Source organism: Podarcis vaucheri, assembly GCF_965113315.1.
Source record: "Podarcis vaucheri genome assembly, chromosome: 3".
Lineage (NCBI taxonomy): Eukaryota > Metazoa > Chordata > Lepidosauria > Squamata > Lacertidae > Podarcis > Podarcis vaucheri.
The window spans coordinates 76,067,594-76,087,897 of NC_138761.1; the positions used below are offsets into that span (position 1 = coordinate 76,067,594).

Sequence of the window (20,304 nt, forward strand, 5' to 3'; positions counted from 1 at the left end):
ATTTCTTTCTTCTCATTCTCCCTCTTAAAGGTGGAATCTACACACGTTAAAAATGTTGTGAAAATGCTTTTTAAAAAAATATTTTTGAAAAATGCATTGAATTTGCTATAGCTCACAGTTGCTATCTAGTGTCACAATTGTATATTGCACTTTGCAACACATGGAAAGCATTTTATTTGCAGCTGTATAGCTGAGTCCAGAGTGGACTTCCTCTGCAGGTAAGTATGGATCTAACCTATGGCTAGGCAAACTAAGGCCCCGGGGCCGGATCCGGCCCAATTGCCTTCTAAATCTGGTCCATGGACGGTACAGGAATCGGCATGTTTTTACATGCGTAGAATGTGTCCTTTTATTTAAAATGCAACTCTGGGTTATTTATTGGGCATAGGAATTCGTTCTTTTTTCTTTACTTTTTTCAAAATATAGTCTGGCCTCCCACAAGGTCTGAGGGACAGCGGATTGGACCCCTACTGAAAAAGTTTGCTGACCCCTGGATTCTAACCCAATGAAGATATCTAAAATTCTGTGTATAGTTCCTTAAAACTCGCTGATATACAGAGTAGGCAAGCTTTGGTTATACTTAGTAGCCATGTGAAAATGTTGGCTTACTAAAACTAATTAATGTTCTATAATTTATATTTTTAAATCATTTTATTATATAAGAATAAGAAAACTGTTTCATGCAGACAGTTTTACAGCCTAATTCAAGCAGTACAAGTGACTTGCCTTGGGGAACTTCCTGCTCAAAAATGGCTACATTGTTAGTTGGCAAGGAAAATGCATTTCAGAGCACTCAGTAATTAAGATGGGAAGTGATTATTGGGGGGTTGGGGAGAGACAGAAGGTGCCTTCTTAAGTGTCTGTGGGTGGTACACCATTGCTGGTTAATAGAACTGGCTTTGCTTTTTGTCTGAGTCATCTGCAACAGTCATTTTCATCACTCCAAAATTATTGCAGCCATTTAAGTCAGCATTCCTTTTCTATCTAGAGGAGTTTCCAAGGAAGGTGGATGAGATGTAACAACCTTTCTTATGTCTAACTTGGCTGAAATATCACAATTCTGTAACAACAGCCTGCACACAAAAAGGATGGTGCCAATTAAACAGAACAAATTCAAGGCATTGATAAACAATACATGGTAGAATAAACTTCTTTTGGCCAGTTTTGAGGACTAATAGCCGGGGCTCACAATAATGTAGAGGCTGTATTTGGGGGGGGGGGGTATCAAAAAAATTGTGGCCTAACTGCTGCACAATTTCCATAAAAACCTTGAGTGCTACTTGATCATGTGCATGCTACTTTGCACCTTTAAACAGGGTAAATATTTTTCTAGTATGGAATATCTTTGTGGGGGAAGCTGCTGACATCCAGTCAGACATCTTATTACATCTGTGTGGCCCCTGATTTATTTTTAGACCCCATAGATCTGCACAGCAACTTGTAATATTCTGAGTGCTGATTTCTTTTTGTTAAAAATGATTGTTTTATGAACTATAATGTTAATTTGGATGAACTTGAACTGAACTAGTTCAGAATGGTTCCTTTTGATAGAGGATTAAAAAAAATAGTTCCTTTTAAAAAATGAACTTTCCAACCACTTCTTGAATTACAAAGTAAAATGCTATTTCGGATGTTAACGACAAGTTATAGTTTGTCATTGTGAGAACAATCCTATTGAAACCTCAGGCGCAGTCTGATTGTCTTCTTCCTTATTTGAAAGTTTTCACTTCTGGATTAGCCAGTGTCAGGGAACCATGGTTTGTTCAGCATGTGGTTAGTTAACAAAACAGGAACTCAAACCATGATTTGGTCCTGGTTTGTTTTCTAACCATATTTATAATAAACCACAGCTTCCCAAGTTTAGATATAACAATAATCTGTGCTTATCTCAAAAGTTAATACAGAAGCTTTTGATCTCCTATCGCTCAGGTTGAAGGAAGAATAGATAGTGTGAGACTATTGCAGGTTCTCTGAACTGAGCCATATAACTATAATTAACACTACAGTGTGCTAAATACATATAATATTATTGGGCTTTGTGCGATATATATATCACAGAGCACTTTATATAGAGTGAGTGAGTACCTTTATATTTAAATGATAGGTAAAGGTACCCCTGCCCGTACAGGCCAGTTGTGTCCGACTCTAGGGTTGTGCGCCCATCTCACTTAAGAGGCCGGGGGCCAGCGCTGTCCGCAGACACTTCCGGGTCACGTGGCCAGTGTGACGAAGCTGCTCTGGCGAGCCAGCACCAGCGCAGCACACGGAAACTCCGTTTACCTTCCCGCTAGAAAGTGGTACCTATTTATCTACTTGCACTTAGGGGTGCTTTCGAACTGCTAGGTGGGCAGGAGCTGGGACCGAAGTACGGGAGCTCACCCCGCCGCGGGGATTCGAACTGCCGACCATGCGATTGGCAAGCCCTAGGCGCTGAGGTTTTACCCACAGCGCCACCCGCGTCCCATTTAAATGATACCTATATGAAAACTGAAGGGGACACTTTCACATACAGAAGCTTTTCATAAACCAGCATTAATCACACCTTTTTAGGAGTAACATGAATGATGCTTCATGTGTGAGTACTATTTTTCCACCTGAAATAAAGAAATAGCATGCATGAAGTAATCTTATCTTATTTGCTATCCCAAATGCCAGATTATTTACACAGATGGGATTCTGCATGTATCTGTACTGAAGCACTTATGCGTATATCTGAATCAATGTTGACTTTAATAAACCAATATACATGCATATTTTCTACACAACGCACTGGTATGCTGTTCTATACAAGAAGCAAAATGATTTGTATGTGTCTGTCTGTCTATGCCACAATGCAACATAGATGTGAAGTGTTCTTAAATCATAAATATGTTTAGACATTGGATTATAGATGGCTATTGTTTAAAAGCCTGGGTAAGTAAGTATGCTTTGCATTTTTAAAAAATCATGTATTATTATTATTGGTCTTATCCTAGCTTTAACTTTTTTAAAAGAATTTTGTATACATAACTGAATCAAAAGGATCACATTGGATAATGATTAGAGGTTCAAGAAAAGAGATTTTGAGAAATTGTAGAGCATAAATAAATTTAAGTTGTTGGGGGCAAGTTAAAGATAGTGATAATGAGATGAATTACAGTGCTCCTTGTTTTTACATATCATTTTACACTATATATATATCTATAATTACTAACTTATTACTTTTTTAAAAAAGCAAGAGAGACATAGGAAGGGGGGAATGTTACTAATAAGCCAAAGTTCTCTGGCCTTGAGCAAAGTATAACCCTAAAATGAAGGGCACTATAATCTAGCTTTAATTGTTTTAATAAAACTACATTCCTGGTTCATTTCAGTTATTTTCATATTCAATATTGGCAGTGTCAGTTATGACCCTCATTTAAGCTAATACTAGCAGGTCACCCTGTATTAATGGAAGAGTGATCATTTCCTGTGGCCCACTTTTATGAATGCATTATCCTCATTTGAACATGGATTTATTCAATGATAACAATAACATCCCTTGGCTGTCTAATGGAATCAGACTCAATTATCATGACCTCTAACTCCTAAAGAGTTTGCTTCCATGGTTAATTATAATTAATTGTAGTAAGTTTAAAGGAGAATAGTTTGATTATTCATAATATAAGAAACCTCCAACTCATTGTTGGATAGGTGTAGAAGTGAACTTGAAGCCTTGGGAATGGTGTAAACAAAACAAAAACATTAACAAAAGGGACTGAATTTGTGTGAAATTAAAAATATTTTAGAGCTACCGACTGATGTACACCCGTGAAGATTAACGAAAGAGTAATCAACAGTGAGGGTAAGAAACTGCTTATCATTAAGTCAGATACACAATTATCAGCATTATCTGTCTGTCTTCTCCCCCAAAAGTTAAATATTGAGGATGGAATGTATGTAGTTAAGGGTCACAACAATGCAAAGTCACAAACTATTCTACTAATCTGGTGTTGCAGATAGATAAACCAATGTAAATGTTGCAGCACAAGTGAGTGAATTTAATAAAGCACCATACAATTTGTCAAGATGCTTGATTATATTGCTTTAGTTTGTAAGCTGGCTTGCTTTCACATCAGAGGAACATCCACCCAGCTGATAATGGGGATCCAGCTACATTAACTGGGAACTAAACTAAACTGCAAAGGTTCTCTATGAATTCAGACCAGAGTCTTTCCCAGCCCTACAGGGAGATGTCTAGGACTGAATCGGAGAATATTTGCTTGCAAAGCACATGCTGACCTACAGTCCTTCTCCTTAGCCCAATGCTACAAGGAAATACTTCATCTTGATGTTAATGTTTTGCTAATAAAATTTGACAGCCCTTGAAAAATTGAGTTTTGTGAAGCTACGGAAACTCTTGTCAGCACTTGCTGGTAAATATTTTCCTGATTTGACTTGGAAGCAACTATATAAGTGTCAGAATATTATTATTACTATTACTATCAGTGCTATTTTTCTAGAAAAAGATGTGGAACTTACCATGAATGCCTCCCTTGTTCTTTTATAATGGCAATAGCGCCCATCTGAGAGGTGTCAAAACTGAGTTTTGTCTGAAAAAAAGCCCTGATTACGATTATTTATTAAATTAGGTATACCAATACATTTTGCATCAGACAGAATGTTTTCCACACTTTATAATCCTAGTCATAGTTACCTGATGTGGGAGATTGCAGTCAAATACAGCATAGGGCTTGTTAATGCACGAGGGGGTAAAGGGGTAAAGTTGCTTCCAAGTCAAATCAGGAAAATATTTACCAGTGTTGTATTCCTAGATAGACTCAGTAAGGTCATGCCTCCTCTTCCCCCAGAGAGAGAATAAGAGAAAACTCCTCTCCCTTCAGAGAGGGAGGAACTTCCTCTGTCTCCCTCTGCATCATGTAAACAGAGAAGAAAGATATGTATGAACTTGCATAGCACAGGTTTGGAATTATATTCTCTACTTCCTACCCAAGAGTATTCTTGCCTGTGTTTCTCCTTGCAGCTGCATGGAACAACACATGTATCAGATGTATGAATCTGTAAGTAAAGCATTTAAAACTTACTTAGCAGTGCGTGATGTGGTCCTTGCAAAGCAGGTAGGAAGAGGGGAACATTGTAAATGGAAAAGAAAGGTTTAACAACCTATATTCCTAATGTTACTGCTCAACTTTTATGAGTTTAATACTTTGGTACTGAAGCTCTGAGTGTGTAAGCCCTGCATTTTTAATCCAGGCACCCAGCCAATTATTTAGCTGTTCACCCACACACGTGGGTCCACAGGGAATCATATATTAAATTCCTCTGGCACCTGGAAGTAAGCACCACTGAAAACAGGCTTGCTTCAGAAAAAAATTGATGCATAGGATTTCACTGCTGATTACAATTATCTTGTCTATGCAAAGTATGGCTCCATGATAGTGGCAGGGGGTTTAGGATTGCCTTAATATGGATTGCTTGGAGGTTTATTAAATGCCTTTTAAATCCAGCACAAACAAGAAGGACTGATCTGCATCAATTTGACAGCATGTGATACAAGTACACAATGTCTCAGAGCAATGAAATAGGGGACAGATGCTTATATACTCCCCCACCTCAGTCTTGAATAAATAGCATTACCCTCCTGAAAATCTTTCAGTGCTTTACATTTCTAACACCATTTATTCATACATACTATTCATATCATGCTTACAATTTTTTTTTTTTAATATCCAAGTGGTTTGGAAGAAAAAAATACAAGCGTAAGAACACAAAGCTAAATTCTGAGAGATAGGTAAAAATGCTAAATCAGAACACTGAGTGCAATCTGAAAAACTTTTTATTTAGAATCCCTCTTGTTATTCAACCATGAACTGAAACCTATATAAGGACAGGCTTCTCAAATAATGATGATGCTCTCATCCCATTGCTGTAATAAGCAATACTAAAGGACATCCCAAGTGGCAGTTATACAGACACAGCTGTCAGTCTATAGAGAAGAGGCCCCTTCCCCCCATTGTGTAAGTAGTCATTAAAGCATGAGGTAGGAAATGGTGAACATAAGCAGATAAAGGATTAACTATCACTTTAATTATCTGTGGGATCAAAAGGAATCTTTTCTGAAGAGATGTGAATCCCATTTGAGGCTTGATTGTAAAAGGGCTGCAGTGATGTGTCTTTCAAGTAAATATGCTCATAGCCTAGTCTTGCTTATCTAGAAGGCTAGGATTAAAATAATGAGAATTGTTGATTAGGCATCTATTTCCCTTCTTCAGTAAAACTCTTGTAGAATCCTCTTACAGGGAAAAGACTCCTACAGAGAGGCTAGCGTACGACCTCCCTGAACTATTATTAAGGGGAATGGGTTAATATGTATAAATACAAAAAGAGTCGCAGCTTGGCTCCCAGTGGCATGCAGTAATATTATTATTTTTTTGTAGGGGAACAGTTAGGTCCAGATGTGCCAGCTTGTGAAGGCAATATGGGGGCAACGCTGCACGTGTGATGTTGTGGTGTCCTGACATTGTGCGCTTGAACATTGTGCCTTGCTCCCTATGCTGGGCAGAAGCTTCCTGGGCTTTGGGAAGGAAGCGCCAGGGTATCATTTAGGGGACTAGCCTAGTCTCTTAGCTGGCTGCTAGCATAGGGGCAAACAAACCTTCCCCTTGATCTGCTCAGCATTACTAATTTTTCCATCAGTGTCCAGAACAGGGCCATTAACTGTAGCATGACCTGCAGTAAGTAACATGTCAAAACATTTATCTCCATGCTGTTAAAAGCTTCACCAGCTTATTCCTGCATATCAAATTGATGAAAAATATTCCCTAGGTCGAGGTTTGACTTAGTGTGAAGTGTGAATCAGTAAACAGAGTTCACCATTGTCAGAAGACTCCTGAGATCAGAAATGAGCTGGTGTGGACAGAAAAATGCTTGAAGCAAAAGTAGCATGGGTGTAGCCAAGACTGGGAGCTTCCCCCCTAAATTAAGCAAATTAATAAAAATGTTTAACTAACTGGGATGCTGCTCCTCCAACACGAAACCTGCCCCCTAACATAAATCCTGGCTATGCCCATGGTGGGTTAAACCACAGAGCCTAGGACTTGCCAATCAGAAGGTCAGCGGTTCGAATCCCCGCGACGGGGTGAGCTCCCATTGCTCGGTCCCTGCTCCTGCCAACCTAGCAGTTCGAAAGCACGTCAAAGTGCAAGTAGATAAATAGGTACTGCTCCAGCTGGAAGGTAAACGCCGTTTTCATGCGCTGCTCTGGTTCGCCGGAAGCGGCTTAGTCATGCTGGCCACATGACCCGGAAGCTGTACGCCGGCTCCCTCAGCCAATAAAGCGAGATGAGCGCCGCAACCCCAGAGTCGGCCATGACTGGACCTAATGGTCAGGGTCCCTTTTTTACCTTTATGCCCATGGTATGCAGAAAGATTACAAGATGAGTGATAAGAAAAATATTAGCTCCCCTTTAAACATTTACAGTAACCACACTGTTTCACATATAACAACAACCACCCTGTGTTTCATATATATAACAGTTGCCTGAATAGCTCTAGATCAGATGACCTCTTTATTCAAATATGTCTGTTTTCATGTACAGATGGTTCTTTTAAAAGGGGAAAAGACACAAATAGGCAACACCACCAGCAAAAGCTTAGCCCATAATAGCAATAAATATATAAACTGGCACCTAATTGTGTAAAATATTGCATCTTTTAAAGTTATCCATTGCCTACACATTGGGTACACCTTTAATAAATGAACTAGCCTGGGATTACTATTATTGCTTCACATAAAAGGTACAAAGACCTAGTTGTTATTTATTTCACTTCTGTTGTAAACATAATCCTGTTTCTCCAAGGCAAAACTCTCACCTTAAACAGCCGCACAAGCTATTATTGGATATTCAGTGCTAATCCAACCCTCAGCTACTGTAGCTCTTTTATATCTCCTTAGTAATGAGCACTGAAGCTGTTCACAGAGGCTTCTGCATTGGAGTATGAGCTAGTTATCTACACTGTAGCTGTGCAAACCACAAACAAGGAGCAGAACAGGAAGACATGATTCACACATAAGTAGAAAGTAACTTGCAACAGCATGCTATAAGCAGTCACAAAGACCTAGTTTTTTATTGAGGTGATAAACCTGTTCCTAGGCTGTGCAATTTCAGAATTAATGTGGCCGTTCATATGTTTATTTCTTCATGCAAAAAATGTACTTCAGGTAGAAAACTTGTTATAAATTGTTCTTGTGTTGCCTACATGCCTCAGTGGGGTTGTTTATCTAAGAGAAGCATTTAGTCATGCAAGTCCTTTCACAGGATCAGAATTGTTAAGCTGGAATGGACCATGAGGGTCACCTAGCCCAACCCCCTGCAATGCCAGAATCTTTTTGCCCAATGTGGGGCTCAAACCCAAGACCCCGAGATTAAGAATCCCATGCTCTACCAACTGAGCTACTTTCCTGCAGTTTGAAGTGGTGCAGAAGCTCAGACTCAGGTTTACTGCTCATGTGAGAACTAGGCTAGAGTTGTATAAACATAAGAGGTCTATAGTTTTCCTGTTTTCTCATGTATGATTTCAGATGTTTCATAAGACAGAACATAATAAACAATATCCTATGTCCAGTTTACTGAGTTCAATGAGGCACGTAAGAATCCAATCCATGGCTCCAGTCACTGTTGCCTCTGGCCCATCAATGGACATGTTGCCTCTGGAATGTCACCTAGGAATGAATGAATGTAGCCCTCAGGCTAAAAACGTTCCTCACCCCTAGATGATCCCACCAAGATGTTATCATTCCCTTGTTCCTAAGGGGAAAACACACCCTGTATTATATGTTGGTATTGCTGTTAGTAAAATTGCTGTAGGAACAAAACCCATATTAATAAGGTTCTGCATCCTGAGAAATCCCATTGAGCATGAGAAGCAGAATGGTCAGCAATGGATGGAGATATGTACACCTTGCACAAATCTATGGCATAATGTGATGATTCAGAAAACTATGCAGAAATGTGAAGCATAGCTCCTTCTGAATGCATCCAATGCATAGCAACTGACTTTGAAGCTGGCTGCCTTACCTGCTTATTAATTACAAGGAATAAATATTTGTGTTCTTCTCACCAAGAATGTGTAGAATATATATATATATATATATATATATATATATATATATATATATATATACATACAGTATATTCCTCTGTGTATGTTTGAATCAACAATTTGAAGCCCAGTACTTCATTAACACTGACATCTAGTGGCAGATTTCTGAATAAAGCTTCCATAATTATTCCTCTTTTCCTTATGAATCAAAGGCCGAACTTAATTTCTGGCGTAAGTAGCAAATGTTTACTTTAGTAATGGGATATGTGGGGAAATATTTGTGTTAGTGGACTTTAGATTATTTGTTTTATTAACATTTAAAGACAAAAAATCACATGGGTGCAATGTACAAAAATCATTAATTTATCTATCAGGGTCAATGACATTCTAGGCAATCAGTTTATGGCAGACAATTTATGTCCATGTAATCTCCACGTAGCTTTGCTTTGCTCAGTGGAAAAGGCGAGAGGGAAATGAAAGGGAAAGAGCATCGCAACACTGACAGCCATGCCCCTTGTGACCATGGCAACAGTGCTGAAAAGCATCAGTCATGGAGAAGTGTGCCAAACCCTTGCCAGCCAGCAGCCAGCAGGCAGGCCTGGATGAACCATGGTGATCAGGATACAAGCCATGAGATTATACTTCCCAATCAAACACACGTGGCTAAATCTCACAGCCAGACTATGGACACTGTGGCACCAGGGGGCATAGCAGCCTCTGTGGTTACTGACAAATAGAGGGCACAACAACTTGCTCTTGTGGCTTTGAATTGCGTGCCACACTGCAGAGCAGTTCCAATTTACTTATTTAAAGTTACTTACATAATCTGCACGAGAGCAAGGGGGGTTCCCATCTGTAGCACAAACTGAGTAACAAACCTCAAATGTTAAGAGTCTAAACATGTAGATCTTACAATGTTTCTAAAAGTTGTTCAAGTCTGGACTTTAGTGGGAAGGTCTCCTTTAATTTAAGGGAGTGGTCACTGCAGTGGTGTAGCGTGGGAGGTGCGGGGGGGCCCCCGGCCGCACCGGGTGCAACATCTGAGGGGGGCGCGCTAATCTAGTGGAAGAGACTCGAGTGCTAAAATCCACGGGTTAGGGGGCGCAAATTACTTGCCTTGTCCCGGGTGCTGACAACCCACGCTACGCCACTGGGTCACTGAGAGCTCTTCAAGTCTTTACTGATTGTACCACATACAGAGTTCTGAAGAGAAAGTTCTCAGTAGATCTTGGATATTTGAATGGGACACAAGAGAGAAGCTGCTTGATCTCTAAGGTATGTTGAGTACATATACAGTGTATTTTGAAAATAAAATAAAATAACAGCCACCTTGGCTAGTAGTTTACTATGACCACTGACACTATGAAAAGAACATGGCACAGTACTGTTATTCTAAAGGCCTGAGGTGGACTACTCAACCCAGAGACTTTTAGAACAGCCCCCATGGCTTAAGGGTGGCTTTTCACGAATTTAAGGTTCGATGATTGAGGCCTTGCAATGCATCAGATCAAATTGCAATTAGCAGTATCCATTGACACAAACATAGTCCATATGAATTGTTAATTGTGTAGAAAGGTCCCATTGACTTCGGAGTGAAATTGCATTGATTGTATTTCAGGCCAATCGATTTCTAGGTGGGCTAAACAAAAAGAAAAAAGAGCTGAACTTGCATTTTTCAGATTGTCAATACTATTGACAGCAAGATTAAAGGCAGATTTCGAAGGAAACCCATCTGGAAGAACAAAGAATTGCATAACAATTCTTTTTATCAAGTTTATATAAAAAGACCACTAACTTATATATGTCTATGAAGAAGCTTTAGAAGATAGCAACAGACGTACCCAAACATAGTACGTATACTGATAGAATTCTTGCTAATATCAAGTGATCACCAGATTTTACATGCCTCTCCCTTTGAAAAGGGTTTTCATAAAATGCTGGACCACATACACACACACACCACAGGGCGATAGATAATCCATGAATTGAAGGGGTGGAATATTCTTCCAAAACATTGCTTATGGAAGAATAGCTCACCATAAAATCAGTTTACAGATACTTAGCAAGATATCCTCTCAGTGACTTGGATAATTATATATTTTTTAAAAGCTTCCACTGTCTTATTATTTTCCAGTGCTTGAATTTGAGTCACTGATATGAATCTGTAATTTGAGAGAGACTGTAGACTTTTCAGTCTGACAAGATTGTGTGGGTTGTGTAGATTGGTGATGCCCACAGGCAGTAAACAAAAGTCAGGCTATATATAGCCTTTCTAACTCCATACCAGTCCGTGGTCTTCTCTCTGAAGAATTGCTATATTAAAGGGGTAGCTCTGTAAGGCTGGAGTTCTGCTCCTTGTTATTAGAATGGCAGTTCCTCATGGGGTTCAGGCAGTATTCAGTGAGAACTGGGTTTCCGCTATTGGGACCTGGTGTGGTATCAACCAAGGGGCTATTCTATATTTGGATCATATGGACAAGAGAGTCCTGCCAGATCAGATCAAAGGCCCAGATGGTTCAGGATCTTGTTTCCCACACTGGTCAACCAGTTGCCTATGGCAAACACACAACTGCACATAAGTTCAATGACTCTCCCCTGTTGTTTTTCTCCCAGCAACTATTATTCAGAGGCATAGTAAGGTAGTATAGAGCCATCATGACTCATAGCCACTGATAACTTTATTCTTAGTGGATGTGCGTAAAATAAGTCATGATCATCTACGTTTGTGGCCATTGTTGCACTGACACATTGTCATGTCAATGAATTCCATGGTTTAATCAGCCATTGAAAGAATTTAGGGGAGGAAACTCATTCATTTAAAAGAACCAATTTCTGGTAATTTCATTGTTCCTTTTCTACTGAAAAGTCAAGCTAAAATAAAATGAAATACGTCTCCTTCAACTGGCTTAATATAGGATTTTATTTTTTTAAAAAACTGAAACAGTGACTTTTTATAGATGTGAAGTCATCATGGGGAAAATGTGTGTTTCTGCTGTAAGCTTTGATGCAAATATTGCAGAAACAGATTCACTTTGTCTTGGTTCACCCATCCCACAACAATAATGAATAATTCACTTCCAGTGACTCTCAGTCTCATATACATTCAAAAGCCTGCCAAGTCAGGCTACATCCACTTGTACCTAGGATTAAGTCTCATTGAATTAATTCTTACTTCTGAGAAGACATATATAAGATTGAGCTGTTAGTTTTGTCTTTGGTATTAAATTGATAGATTGGGATCTTCTGGTAGATTTCTGTGTGATCTGAAGTATGTCAGCAAGTATTTCCAGTTGTTTTGTGTTATACTGCTGAAGTGAAGAAAGCTGGAGCACGGTAACTAGGAGACAGTTTCTGTATGGCAGGACTGTGACCTTAGTTCATTTTTGATATTTAGTATTCTTACTTTGTCTGTTGCACAGGGCTATAGTTGGTGGATCTTGGATTCTAGTAACAAATTAGATACCACAAATTTTCCCTCCCTGATCTTAATTCAGATGCTCAAAGAGAGTGAAGAAGAACTCTGTTTCTTTTTTCTTTTCTTTGCAAATATTCAAAATTTCACAGCTATGTGTATGTTTTTAATACAGTATTCCCCAACAACAATTTCTTTTTATAAAGCAAGGGTGATCCATTACAGTGCATTTCTGCAGCTGTTAAGTCCGAATAAGGGACATACCACGAGCAAATTCCAGAGGGGTATTCATGATGGTCTGTTGTAGTAAAGACACAAGTCTTGTACCATCTTAAAGACTAACAAGTTTATTGTGGCATGAGATATCATGGACTAAGCAAACTTCATTTTCTTATGTCAAAATAAATCATAAATATTTATGATGGCATAAAGTTTTTTTTACATTTTAAACATATTAGCAGATGGCAAGCACCTTCAAAATCTTAATAATTAGATTTTGGATCAGGATGTGACTGTGAATTTGCATTAGAATGGCAATGGCTTATCTACTTGTGTTATTCAAAGAGTTTTAGGTCCATTAGCAGAACTGAATTATGAAACTTATCTGCAAGGCAATATAATGTATTGACATTACATTGTTCATTCTTTTTGAGCAGACTGTACAGGTTAGGATTTGCTATTTAATTCTCAGTAGTACTGGATGCTTTATTGAAAGGTCAATGAATTACTTGCATGAACATGCAGTGCAATCTTTTATATATTTCAAAATTCAATAAACAAATGTGGATGAAGGCAAGTAGATTACAGTGTATAAGCATGATGATGTTTGAAATAATCAAAATAGTCCTAAAAAGGAAACCTCAACCCAAATGTTAAATGTCATGTGGGTTGGATAATAGAAATAGCAGCATGAAATGGATGAAAGGGTGTGGGAAATCTACCACAGCATCATCTCTATGTTTGATTATCCTATGTGCAAGCAGGGAACTACATTGTTCTTTTGTGACCAGTGCAGTTACTTTGGGATGAAGCAGCTATAATATAAAAAGGATGCTCACAGTGTGATCCCTCAGCGATATGGTGGACCCTGGCTTTCTCCTGGTTTTGCAAGTGAAATAGAAGACATGCATACCAACAAATTGAAAATTGGCAACCAATCATGCATTTCTCCAATGGCTTTTGTAGTTTTAAAATAACCGCATGACTGCCTGTATGGTTGTCCATTTATCATTGTCTGCTAATGCATAAAGAAAAGGAAAAGTTTTTTTAAATGGACTAACCTGTTCCAAGAATAAGGAGTGGGTACAGGTTTTCTGGGTGCCATAGGAGGATCAAGCCTATCTGTACCGTGTACAGCTGCTTTCTGCTTGAAGCTAGAAGAACCCTTTCTACTCCCTGCCACCCAATCCCTCTAGTGAAGAGAACTGAATGTTTGGGTAGAGAATGCCAAAGATCTTTCCAGAGCAGCCCCACTGCTTTAGAAACATTCTTATAGGTGTGCGCACAGGGTGTGCCAGGTGAACCCAAGTACACCCTACTGTTGTATGGAGTGGCAGCCCAGCTCCCTCAGCTGCCACAACCATATGTAGAAGGGAGGAGGATGGAAGAAGATAGGAGAGAAACACAGGCAGAATGGAAGGAATATATCTGCAGTCTCTGCCTGCATTTGTCTATGGTGCTGAATGGGGCATGGGCCACAAGCTGAAATAATAAGAGTAGAGGATTTTTTTATTTTTTATGTAAAGTTTAGTAGTTAATTAAAAAAATTAAGCTTTGTTTTTGTTTGATTAATAATTTTAAAAAATGCCCTCTTTGATCATGCATTCAACCACTTTAAAAGAAAAAATCCCTGAGTGCACACCCTAATTAGTATCAATGATGATGGTATATATTTTTAGAAATAACTGTTGAAATACAGTACAGTGCCAAGAATGTGAAACAGAAGGGTGGAGGAGTAATTCAGGGGAAGGACTATCTATCTATCTATCTATCTATCTATCTATCTATCTATCTATCTATCTATCTAATCTATCTTGTCAAGTCCCGACCACTGTTGTGAGTCGCAAAACAGTGGAAGAATAACAAGACTGAAACAACCCCCCCCCAATGTATGGAAGCATAGGCTTGGCCAATGGGGAACTGCGCCCCCATCAAGTAAAACAATAGAAATACTCAACTAACTGACCAATCACGTCGGTTCTGCCCCTCCCCCCACAAAAGTCCTGGGTACATCCATGTATGCAAGTTAATATTCCAATCGCCCCCGCACACACATTCGGACCCGTTTGCAATATAAAGCCCCTTACTCTCTGAGTAGACGTGTACTGTAATAGGATTGTGCTGATAAAATACTTTTCAACCCAAAAATAGTTTTCTGTTGCATTTCATTGTTCTTTAAGGATACTGTAGAGTCTGGGCATTTTGTAAACTGCTCCATCATATACCTGAAACATATTTGTCAACTGTTTCCCTTTTCTTGCGAGGAATCCTATTCGAAATAAGGGGATTTCCCAAAGGGGAACGTTGACAGCTATGACCTGAAAACCAGTATATAGAGGTTAAAATAAGGAAGAAGTGCCTTCAGAATGGCGCAATTGCGGGGCCGGGCAGCGGTGGCGAGGGGCAGTGTGTCGAGGCAGTCAATACGACAGCGCAATAAAAATCAAACTCAGAAAGTATTGGCAAGCGAAGGGCAGAAGCTTCCGCCGGGCGTCGTCTCCCGTCTGAGCATGCGCGCTTCCCGCGGCGCTTCATGTCCGTTTCCCCCTTCGCTCTGTGGCCTGCTTCGGGAGACTGGCGCATGCGTGCTGAAGAGGAAGCGATTCATCCCCACGGTTCCAGGAGCGGGACCCGGACCGGGTGCGGCCCCGCCGCTGGGGCGATGGGCTGAGCCTGAGCTGGGGAAGTCCGCAGTTGCCGGCGGGCAACGAGCGGCCAGGCAGCGGCGGCAGCGTCTCCTCCTCGTCCTCCTGTCCGAGGATGGAGAGAGCTATGGAGCAGCTCAACCGCCTCACCAGGTCCCTGCGCCGCGCCCGCACCGTCGAGCTGCCCGAAGGTGAGTGGAGGGGGGCTTGGCGGAGGTCGGGGAGCAAGCGTTGGGTGGAAGGCGGCGAGCGGGGACCTCGATGAGGGCTGGCAGCTTGGATAGGAGGAAGAATCCTCTGGGGAGAAGGGAAAGGCGACTCCTTAAACACGAGGGGACACTTTCTCAATCCAGGAGCCTCGAGGCTTTACGGCACAAAAGTTGTGGCCTCCAGCCTCGGAGTCCTTTCCTCCTAATCCCGGGTGTGTAGGGAGCCCACTCTCGCCGGCGTTGCTTCTTTAGGAGGGGGATGCACTCTGTGCATTCTCAGAGGCGCTCTGGCGACTGTTCCCGGGTTCCAACCGGTGGTGATTTCTTGAGAGCGAGACCAGAGCAGAGCTGGAAGCATGTGTGTGTGTGCGCGCGCGAGATGAATCTGTTTCCAGATGGTTTCTCTTCGAGAGTGGACGGAGTGTCGCTCCCAGAATCAGGGTTTCAACAGGGGATGTGTTTCTGGTGCCAGGTTTCAGCGCTGGGATGTGTGAAGTAGGGCTGGTGGCACATGTGTGATATATACAATAAGGTTTTGGGGTCCAGTCCTTGCTGTTTTTTTTCAGACGAGGGTGGACAGACTTCAGGCATCACAGATCTGCTTGGTTTGTTTTTGTACTAAAAACCCAGGACCTACCAAACAGAGTTAGGCGCAGGAGACAAGCAGTTCTACATAAACAAGAGAGTGCCTCTGAGCATATTCTGAACCTAGGAATTTTCTTTCCGTATCAGAATGTGACTGAGTTTAGTCCTTTCACATAAGTTCCAGCCCTAGTTTGTTTTCTTCATTTCAGTAGCCTAGTGAAAAGGTGTTTTATTAATGCTGCTGGGAAACAGTGTTGTTAAAGGGCTTCCTAATCTGCCTACAAAGTATAAGCATCAGCCTAGCAACTGTGAGCAACTGTTTTCCAGGGCATGCAGGGAATAGGAGTATGTAAGGATGCAGTCTGGGTTTCTTCTAGTAATCAATATTTAATAGTATGGCTATTGACAAAAATGTGTGCGCAAATTTTGCTGATGTGTTCTATGAGTTACAAGCTTGAGTAATGGTCAGGTGGTGGTGTGGAATGTTAGAAGGCAAGTGAAAGGTGGAATTAAGAGTAGAATATTTTGCTAAGTTTGTGCCTCCATATGTGACATAATTATAATTTAATTTCTACACAGATAACGAAACTGCTGTTTACACTTTAATGCCAATGGTAATGGCTGACCAACATAGGTGAGTCTTCATATCTAAACAGTGGATCTACAGTAGCACCATTTTTTTTATAGTGTGGTATATATATACACACATTTGTTTCATTTTGAAATCAGGTCAGGTTTATTTTGCCCTAATAGTACCAGGCCTGAAACTTATTGTTTTTCATGAGCAAGCATAAACAAGCTGGATGAAAGGCTTTTTGGCTAAGCTGAGTTCGGAAGAAACACACATGTTAAATAAACTGTGTTTCTCTAGTGATACAGTGGTGCCCCGCAAGACGAAATTAATTCGTTCCGCAATTTTTGCCGTCTAACGAATTTTTCTTCTTGCGAAGCACGGTTTAAACGGTTTAACAAAGTCGCAAGACGTTTTCGTCTTGCGAAGCAAGCGCATAGGGGAATTCGTCTTGCGAGGCAAATCGCGAATGAAAAAACCTTTCGTCTAGCGAGTTTTTTGTCTTGCGAGGCATTCGTCTTGCGGGGCACCACTGTATTTCTCTCAAAACAGAGCAATTCTTTCTTAGTAACTACACACACAGGGTCAGTGTATAGCCCTTGCCCAATTCCCTAGTACAGGATACAGTTTACACAAGGATGATTCAAACTCACTTCCAAATAGTAAGTACCTATTTGATTTGAGGGAGAAGAAAGAAATTGAAGAAGAAAGAGGAAATTAAATTAGAAATAATAATTTTCTAGTGAATACTTATGTTGTACAAATTGACTCACCTTTTTTAGGATTGATGTTTAAACTTCAGAGGCTTAACAGGTAATGCATTCAATAGTGACATGAAAATAGATTGTTTTCTTTTTAGGAAGTCAATTTACCTAATTTCTATGTGCAGCTATGGGAGCATAAATTCTCTTGAAGTATTTCTACTGAAGCTATTAAATTTGGCTGGGTACCTGTGTTTATATTGTGTAGTAGGTTGGAGTTTCTGTTTTCTTCTTCTGTGATGTGGCACACACAGCAGGCAGTTGCCCGTTATTATGAGTAGTTGAAAACACAGATATTTTGCTAAATAAAATGAACTTTTTGCTTTAGATCTGTTTCAGAGTTGCTTTCAAATTCGAAGTTTGATGTCAATTATGCATTTGGACGTGTGAAGAGGAGCTTGCTTCATATTGCAGCTAAGTAAGCCAACTTTCCAAAGCCCGGCGAATGTTACAGTGTAAAAGGCAGATTTACATTAGTTTTCTAGATTGCTGTTTCTTGCTTTAAGTTTATTACTATTTTTGTCTGTCATGTTGAATGTGCTTGGCTGTAATGGTGCATATAAAACATAAGAAAGAACCCTATTGTTGCCATAACAAATGCTTATTTAGTTACAGATAGGTAGCCGTGTTGGTCTGCCATAGTCAAAATAAAAAAAATTCCTTCCAGTAGCACCTTAAAGACCAACTAAGTTAGTTCTTGGTATGAGCTTTCGTGTGCATGCACACTTCTCCAGACCGTTTTGGACTATGGTCATTGATTAGAGATTATGGGAGTTGGGCTATAATTCCCATCATCCCTCACCATTGGCCATGATGACTGGGGTAGATGGGAATTGTAGTTCAACCTTGGCAGGGCCACAGGTTAACATTGATTCTGCTTTACATAATGCTGTTTGTAATGGAAGTTATCTTTTTCTAGCCAAGCTGCTTTAACCTTCTGTTAAAACCTTTCTAACCTCTTTCCACAGCTGTGGATCAGTTGAATGCCTAGTTCTACTGTTAAAGAAAGGTGCAAACCCTAACTATCAAGACATTTCAGGGTGCACTTCACTTCATTTGGCTGCTAGAAATGGGTAAGAGATGCAGCTTTTTACATTTAGCTTTTTATTCCTAAATTGAATAGCCTTTCAATAATAGTAGTTCTTCTGTCCTACAGAAGCTCTGTAGCCAAGCAGAAGCCACATTTGTTTCGTTCCTCCACAGACTGAATTGGGAGTCACAAGTGGCTTTTGTGGCTACGAGTGCTTATGCCCAGCTATGGTTGGCTGTTTGGACCAGGAGAGCCTGGTCTTAGTTGTTTATGCCATGTTATCTTTTGCCCTGATATACATTTAATAAACAACATAAGTTCAGTTTGTTTATTTTTTTAAAAAATGAAAATAATAATGAAAGTCAGGTCTCCAGGTACACAGACCACCCTACGGAATGCCTAGCTTGCAGAATATGTAATTTGCTTTTTACGGGGACACTTTCTAATCATGCCATGTGCAATAAATTTCCAGCCCTAAGAAACAAGGGAGGAAGCTGAGGAAGTCTTGTTTTATTGGGCTTGTGGCCAATACGTAATTTGTTTTCCACACAGCCAGAAGAAATGTATGAGCAAGCTGCTAGAGTACAGCGCTGATGTCAACATTTGTAATAATGAGGGCCTGACAGCAGTAAGTCGTGCAATTTTGTTCCTATTACCCTTCACTTAAATATTGCCATTCTATGATCATCCCTAAACTTGCTTATTTCACTGCTTGACCTTCTTCCGATAATCAAGAAATGTAATGAGCTGTACTTACAGTCCTTGGTAGTTAATGGAAATAATACATCTTGTGTTCTGAAAATTGTATTTTTGGCTGGTGATGCTGAATTGCTGTTTAATCTGCAAAATATGTTCATGTGCGCCGGGTTGTACTATTTAAAAATGCAGCCTTCTGCAGTGACTTCTTACTGTAAAGATTTGACTTGGCATGTGATGTGAAACTAATGTCATAATCTACAATGATGCATGGACTGGTGCAGCAATTTCCCCCCATCCATTATGCTCAAAATTTTGTGCTGTTTTGTTTTTTAGATCACCACCACCAAATCCTTAGTCTTTTACCTTATTTGAAGTAAAATACAACTATGAGAGGTTAATAATGGTTTTGCCATGAACACTTCAGCTGGGAATCAGAATGCCTGTTGTTTGCAGGTGCTCTGAGTGCCTTAAGACAGTGGCACCCAAACAAGCCACTGGCCACCAGAGGGAAGTGCCTGTGAGGAGGGGAGTGCCAGCTTAACTGCTACTGGGCAAAGGCTCTTGAATGGGCTTTGCCCAATGATGCTTGGGCAAGAAGTTTCTCTGTGTGACTTCTCTATTACACTGCCCCCTCATCTTCAGCAGCAATCTCACTTGCCAGAATTCAGGAGAGAGTGGCAGAGAGGATGGGGGGAGCAGTGGATTGGCAGAATCTCCTGGTCCCAGTAAGAAGTAACACCACTGTAAGCAACAGTGCAGTGCTCAATCTCATTCATTGTGATTACAAGCAAGCATCTCCCACTGTCCCTTTCTGGTCTGGAGCTGGAAAGGTTGATAGGTGGGCCTTTTCCTGGTTTGGCTGCCAAGCTCCAGCCTTCCTTCCAATCTCGGAACTGTGGAGATGGCGGGGATAACTGTTGGAATGATTTCCATCTATCTCTGCAGCTTTAAAGTTGGGTAAAGTTTGCTCATCATGCTCACTCGCCTTGCTATTAGCACTGCTAAGGAATAGAATGGTGACAGCAGTCATGAAATTAAAAGACGCCTGCTTCTTGGGAGAAAAGCAATGACAAACCTAGACAGCATCTTAAA

At 40.4% G+C, this 20,304-nt stretch overlaps 1 protein-coding gene across 3 annotated transcripts in view; it reads left to right on the forward strand.

Moving 5' to 3' along the window:
* The first annotated feature begins 15,313 nt into the window (after window positions 1-15,313).
* Window positions 15,314-20,304, forward strand: part of HACE1 (HECT domain and ankyrin repeat containing E3 ubiquitin protein ligase 1) — a 36,325-nt gene continuing 31,334 nt past the window's right edge. For 2 of the 3 annotated variants that reach the window (XM_082216614.1, XM_082216615.1), the window contains exons 1-5: window positions 15,316-15,548; window positions 16,731-16,785; window positions 17,812-17,901; window positions 18,452-18,556; window positions 19,066-19,141. In XM_082216614.1, the coding sequence (XP_082072740.1) occupies window positions 15,473-15,548; window positions 16,731-16,785; window positions 17,812-17,901; window positions 18,452-18,556; window positions 19,066-19,141 (402 nt within the window). In that variant the 5' untranslated portion in view covers window positions 15,316-15,472. Of the gene's footprint in view, window positions 15,549-16,730; window positions 16,786-17,811; window positions 17,902-18,451; window positions 18,557-19,065; window positions 19,142-20,304 lie in introns of all 3 variants that reach the window. The other variant, XM_082216613.1, reaches the window with a different exon arrangement.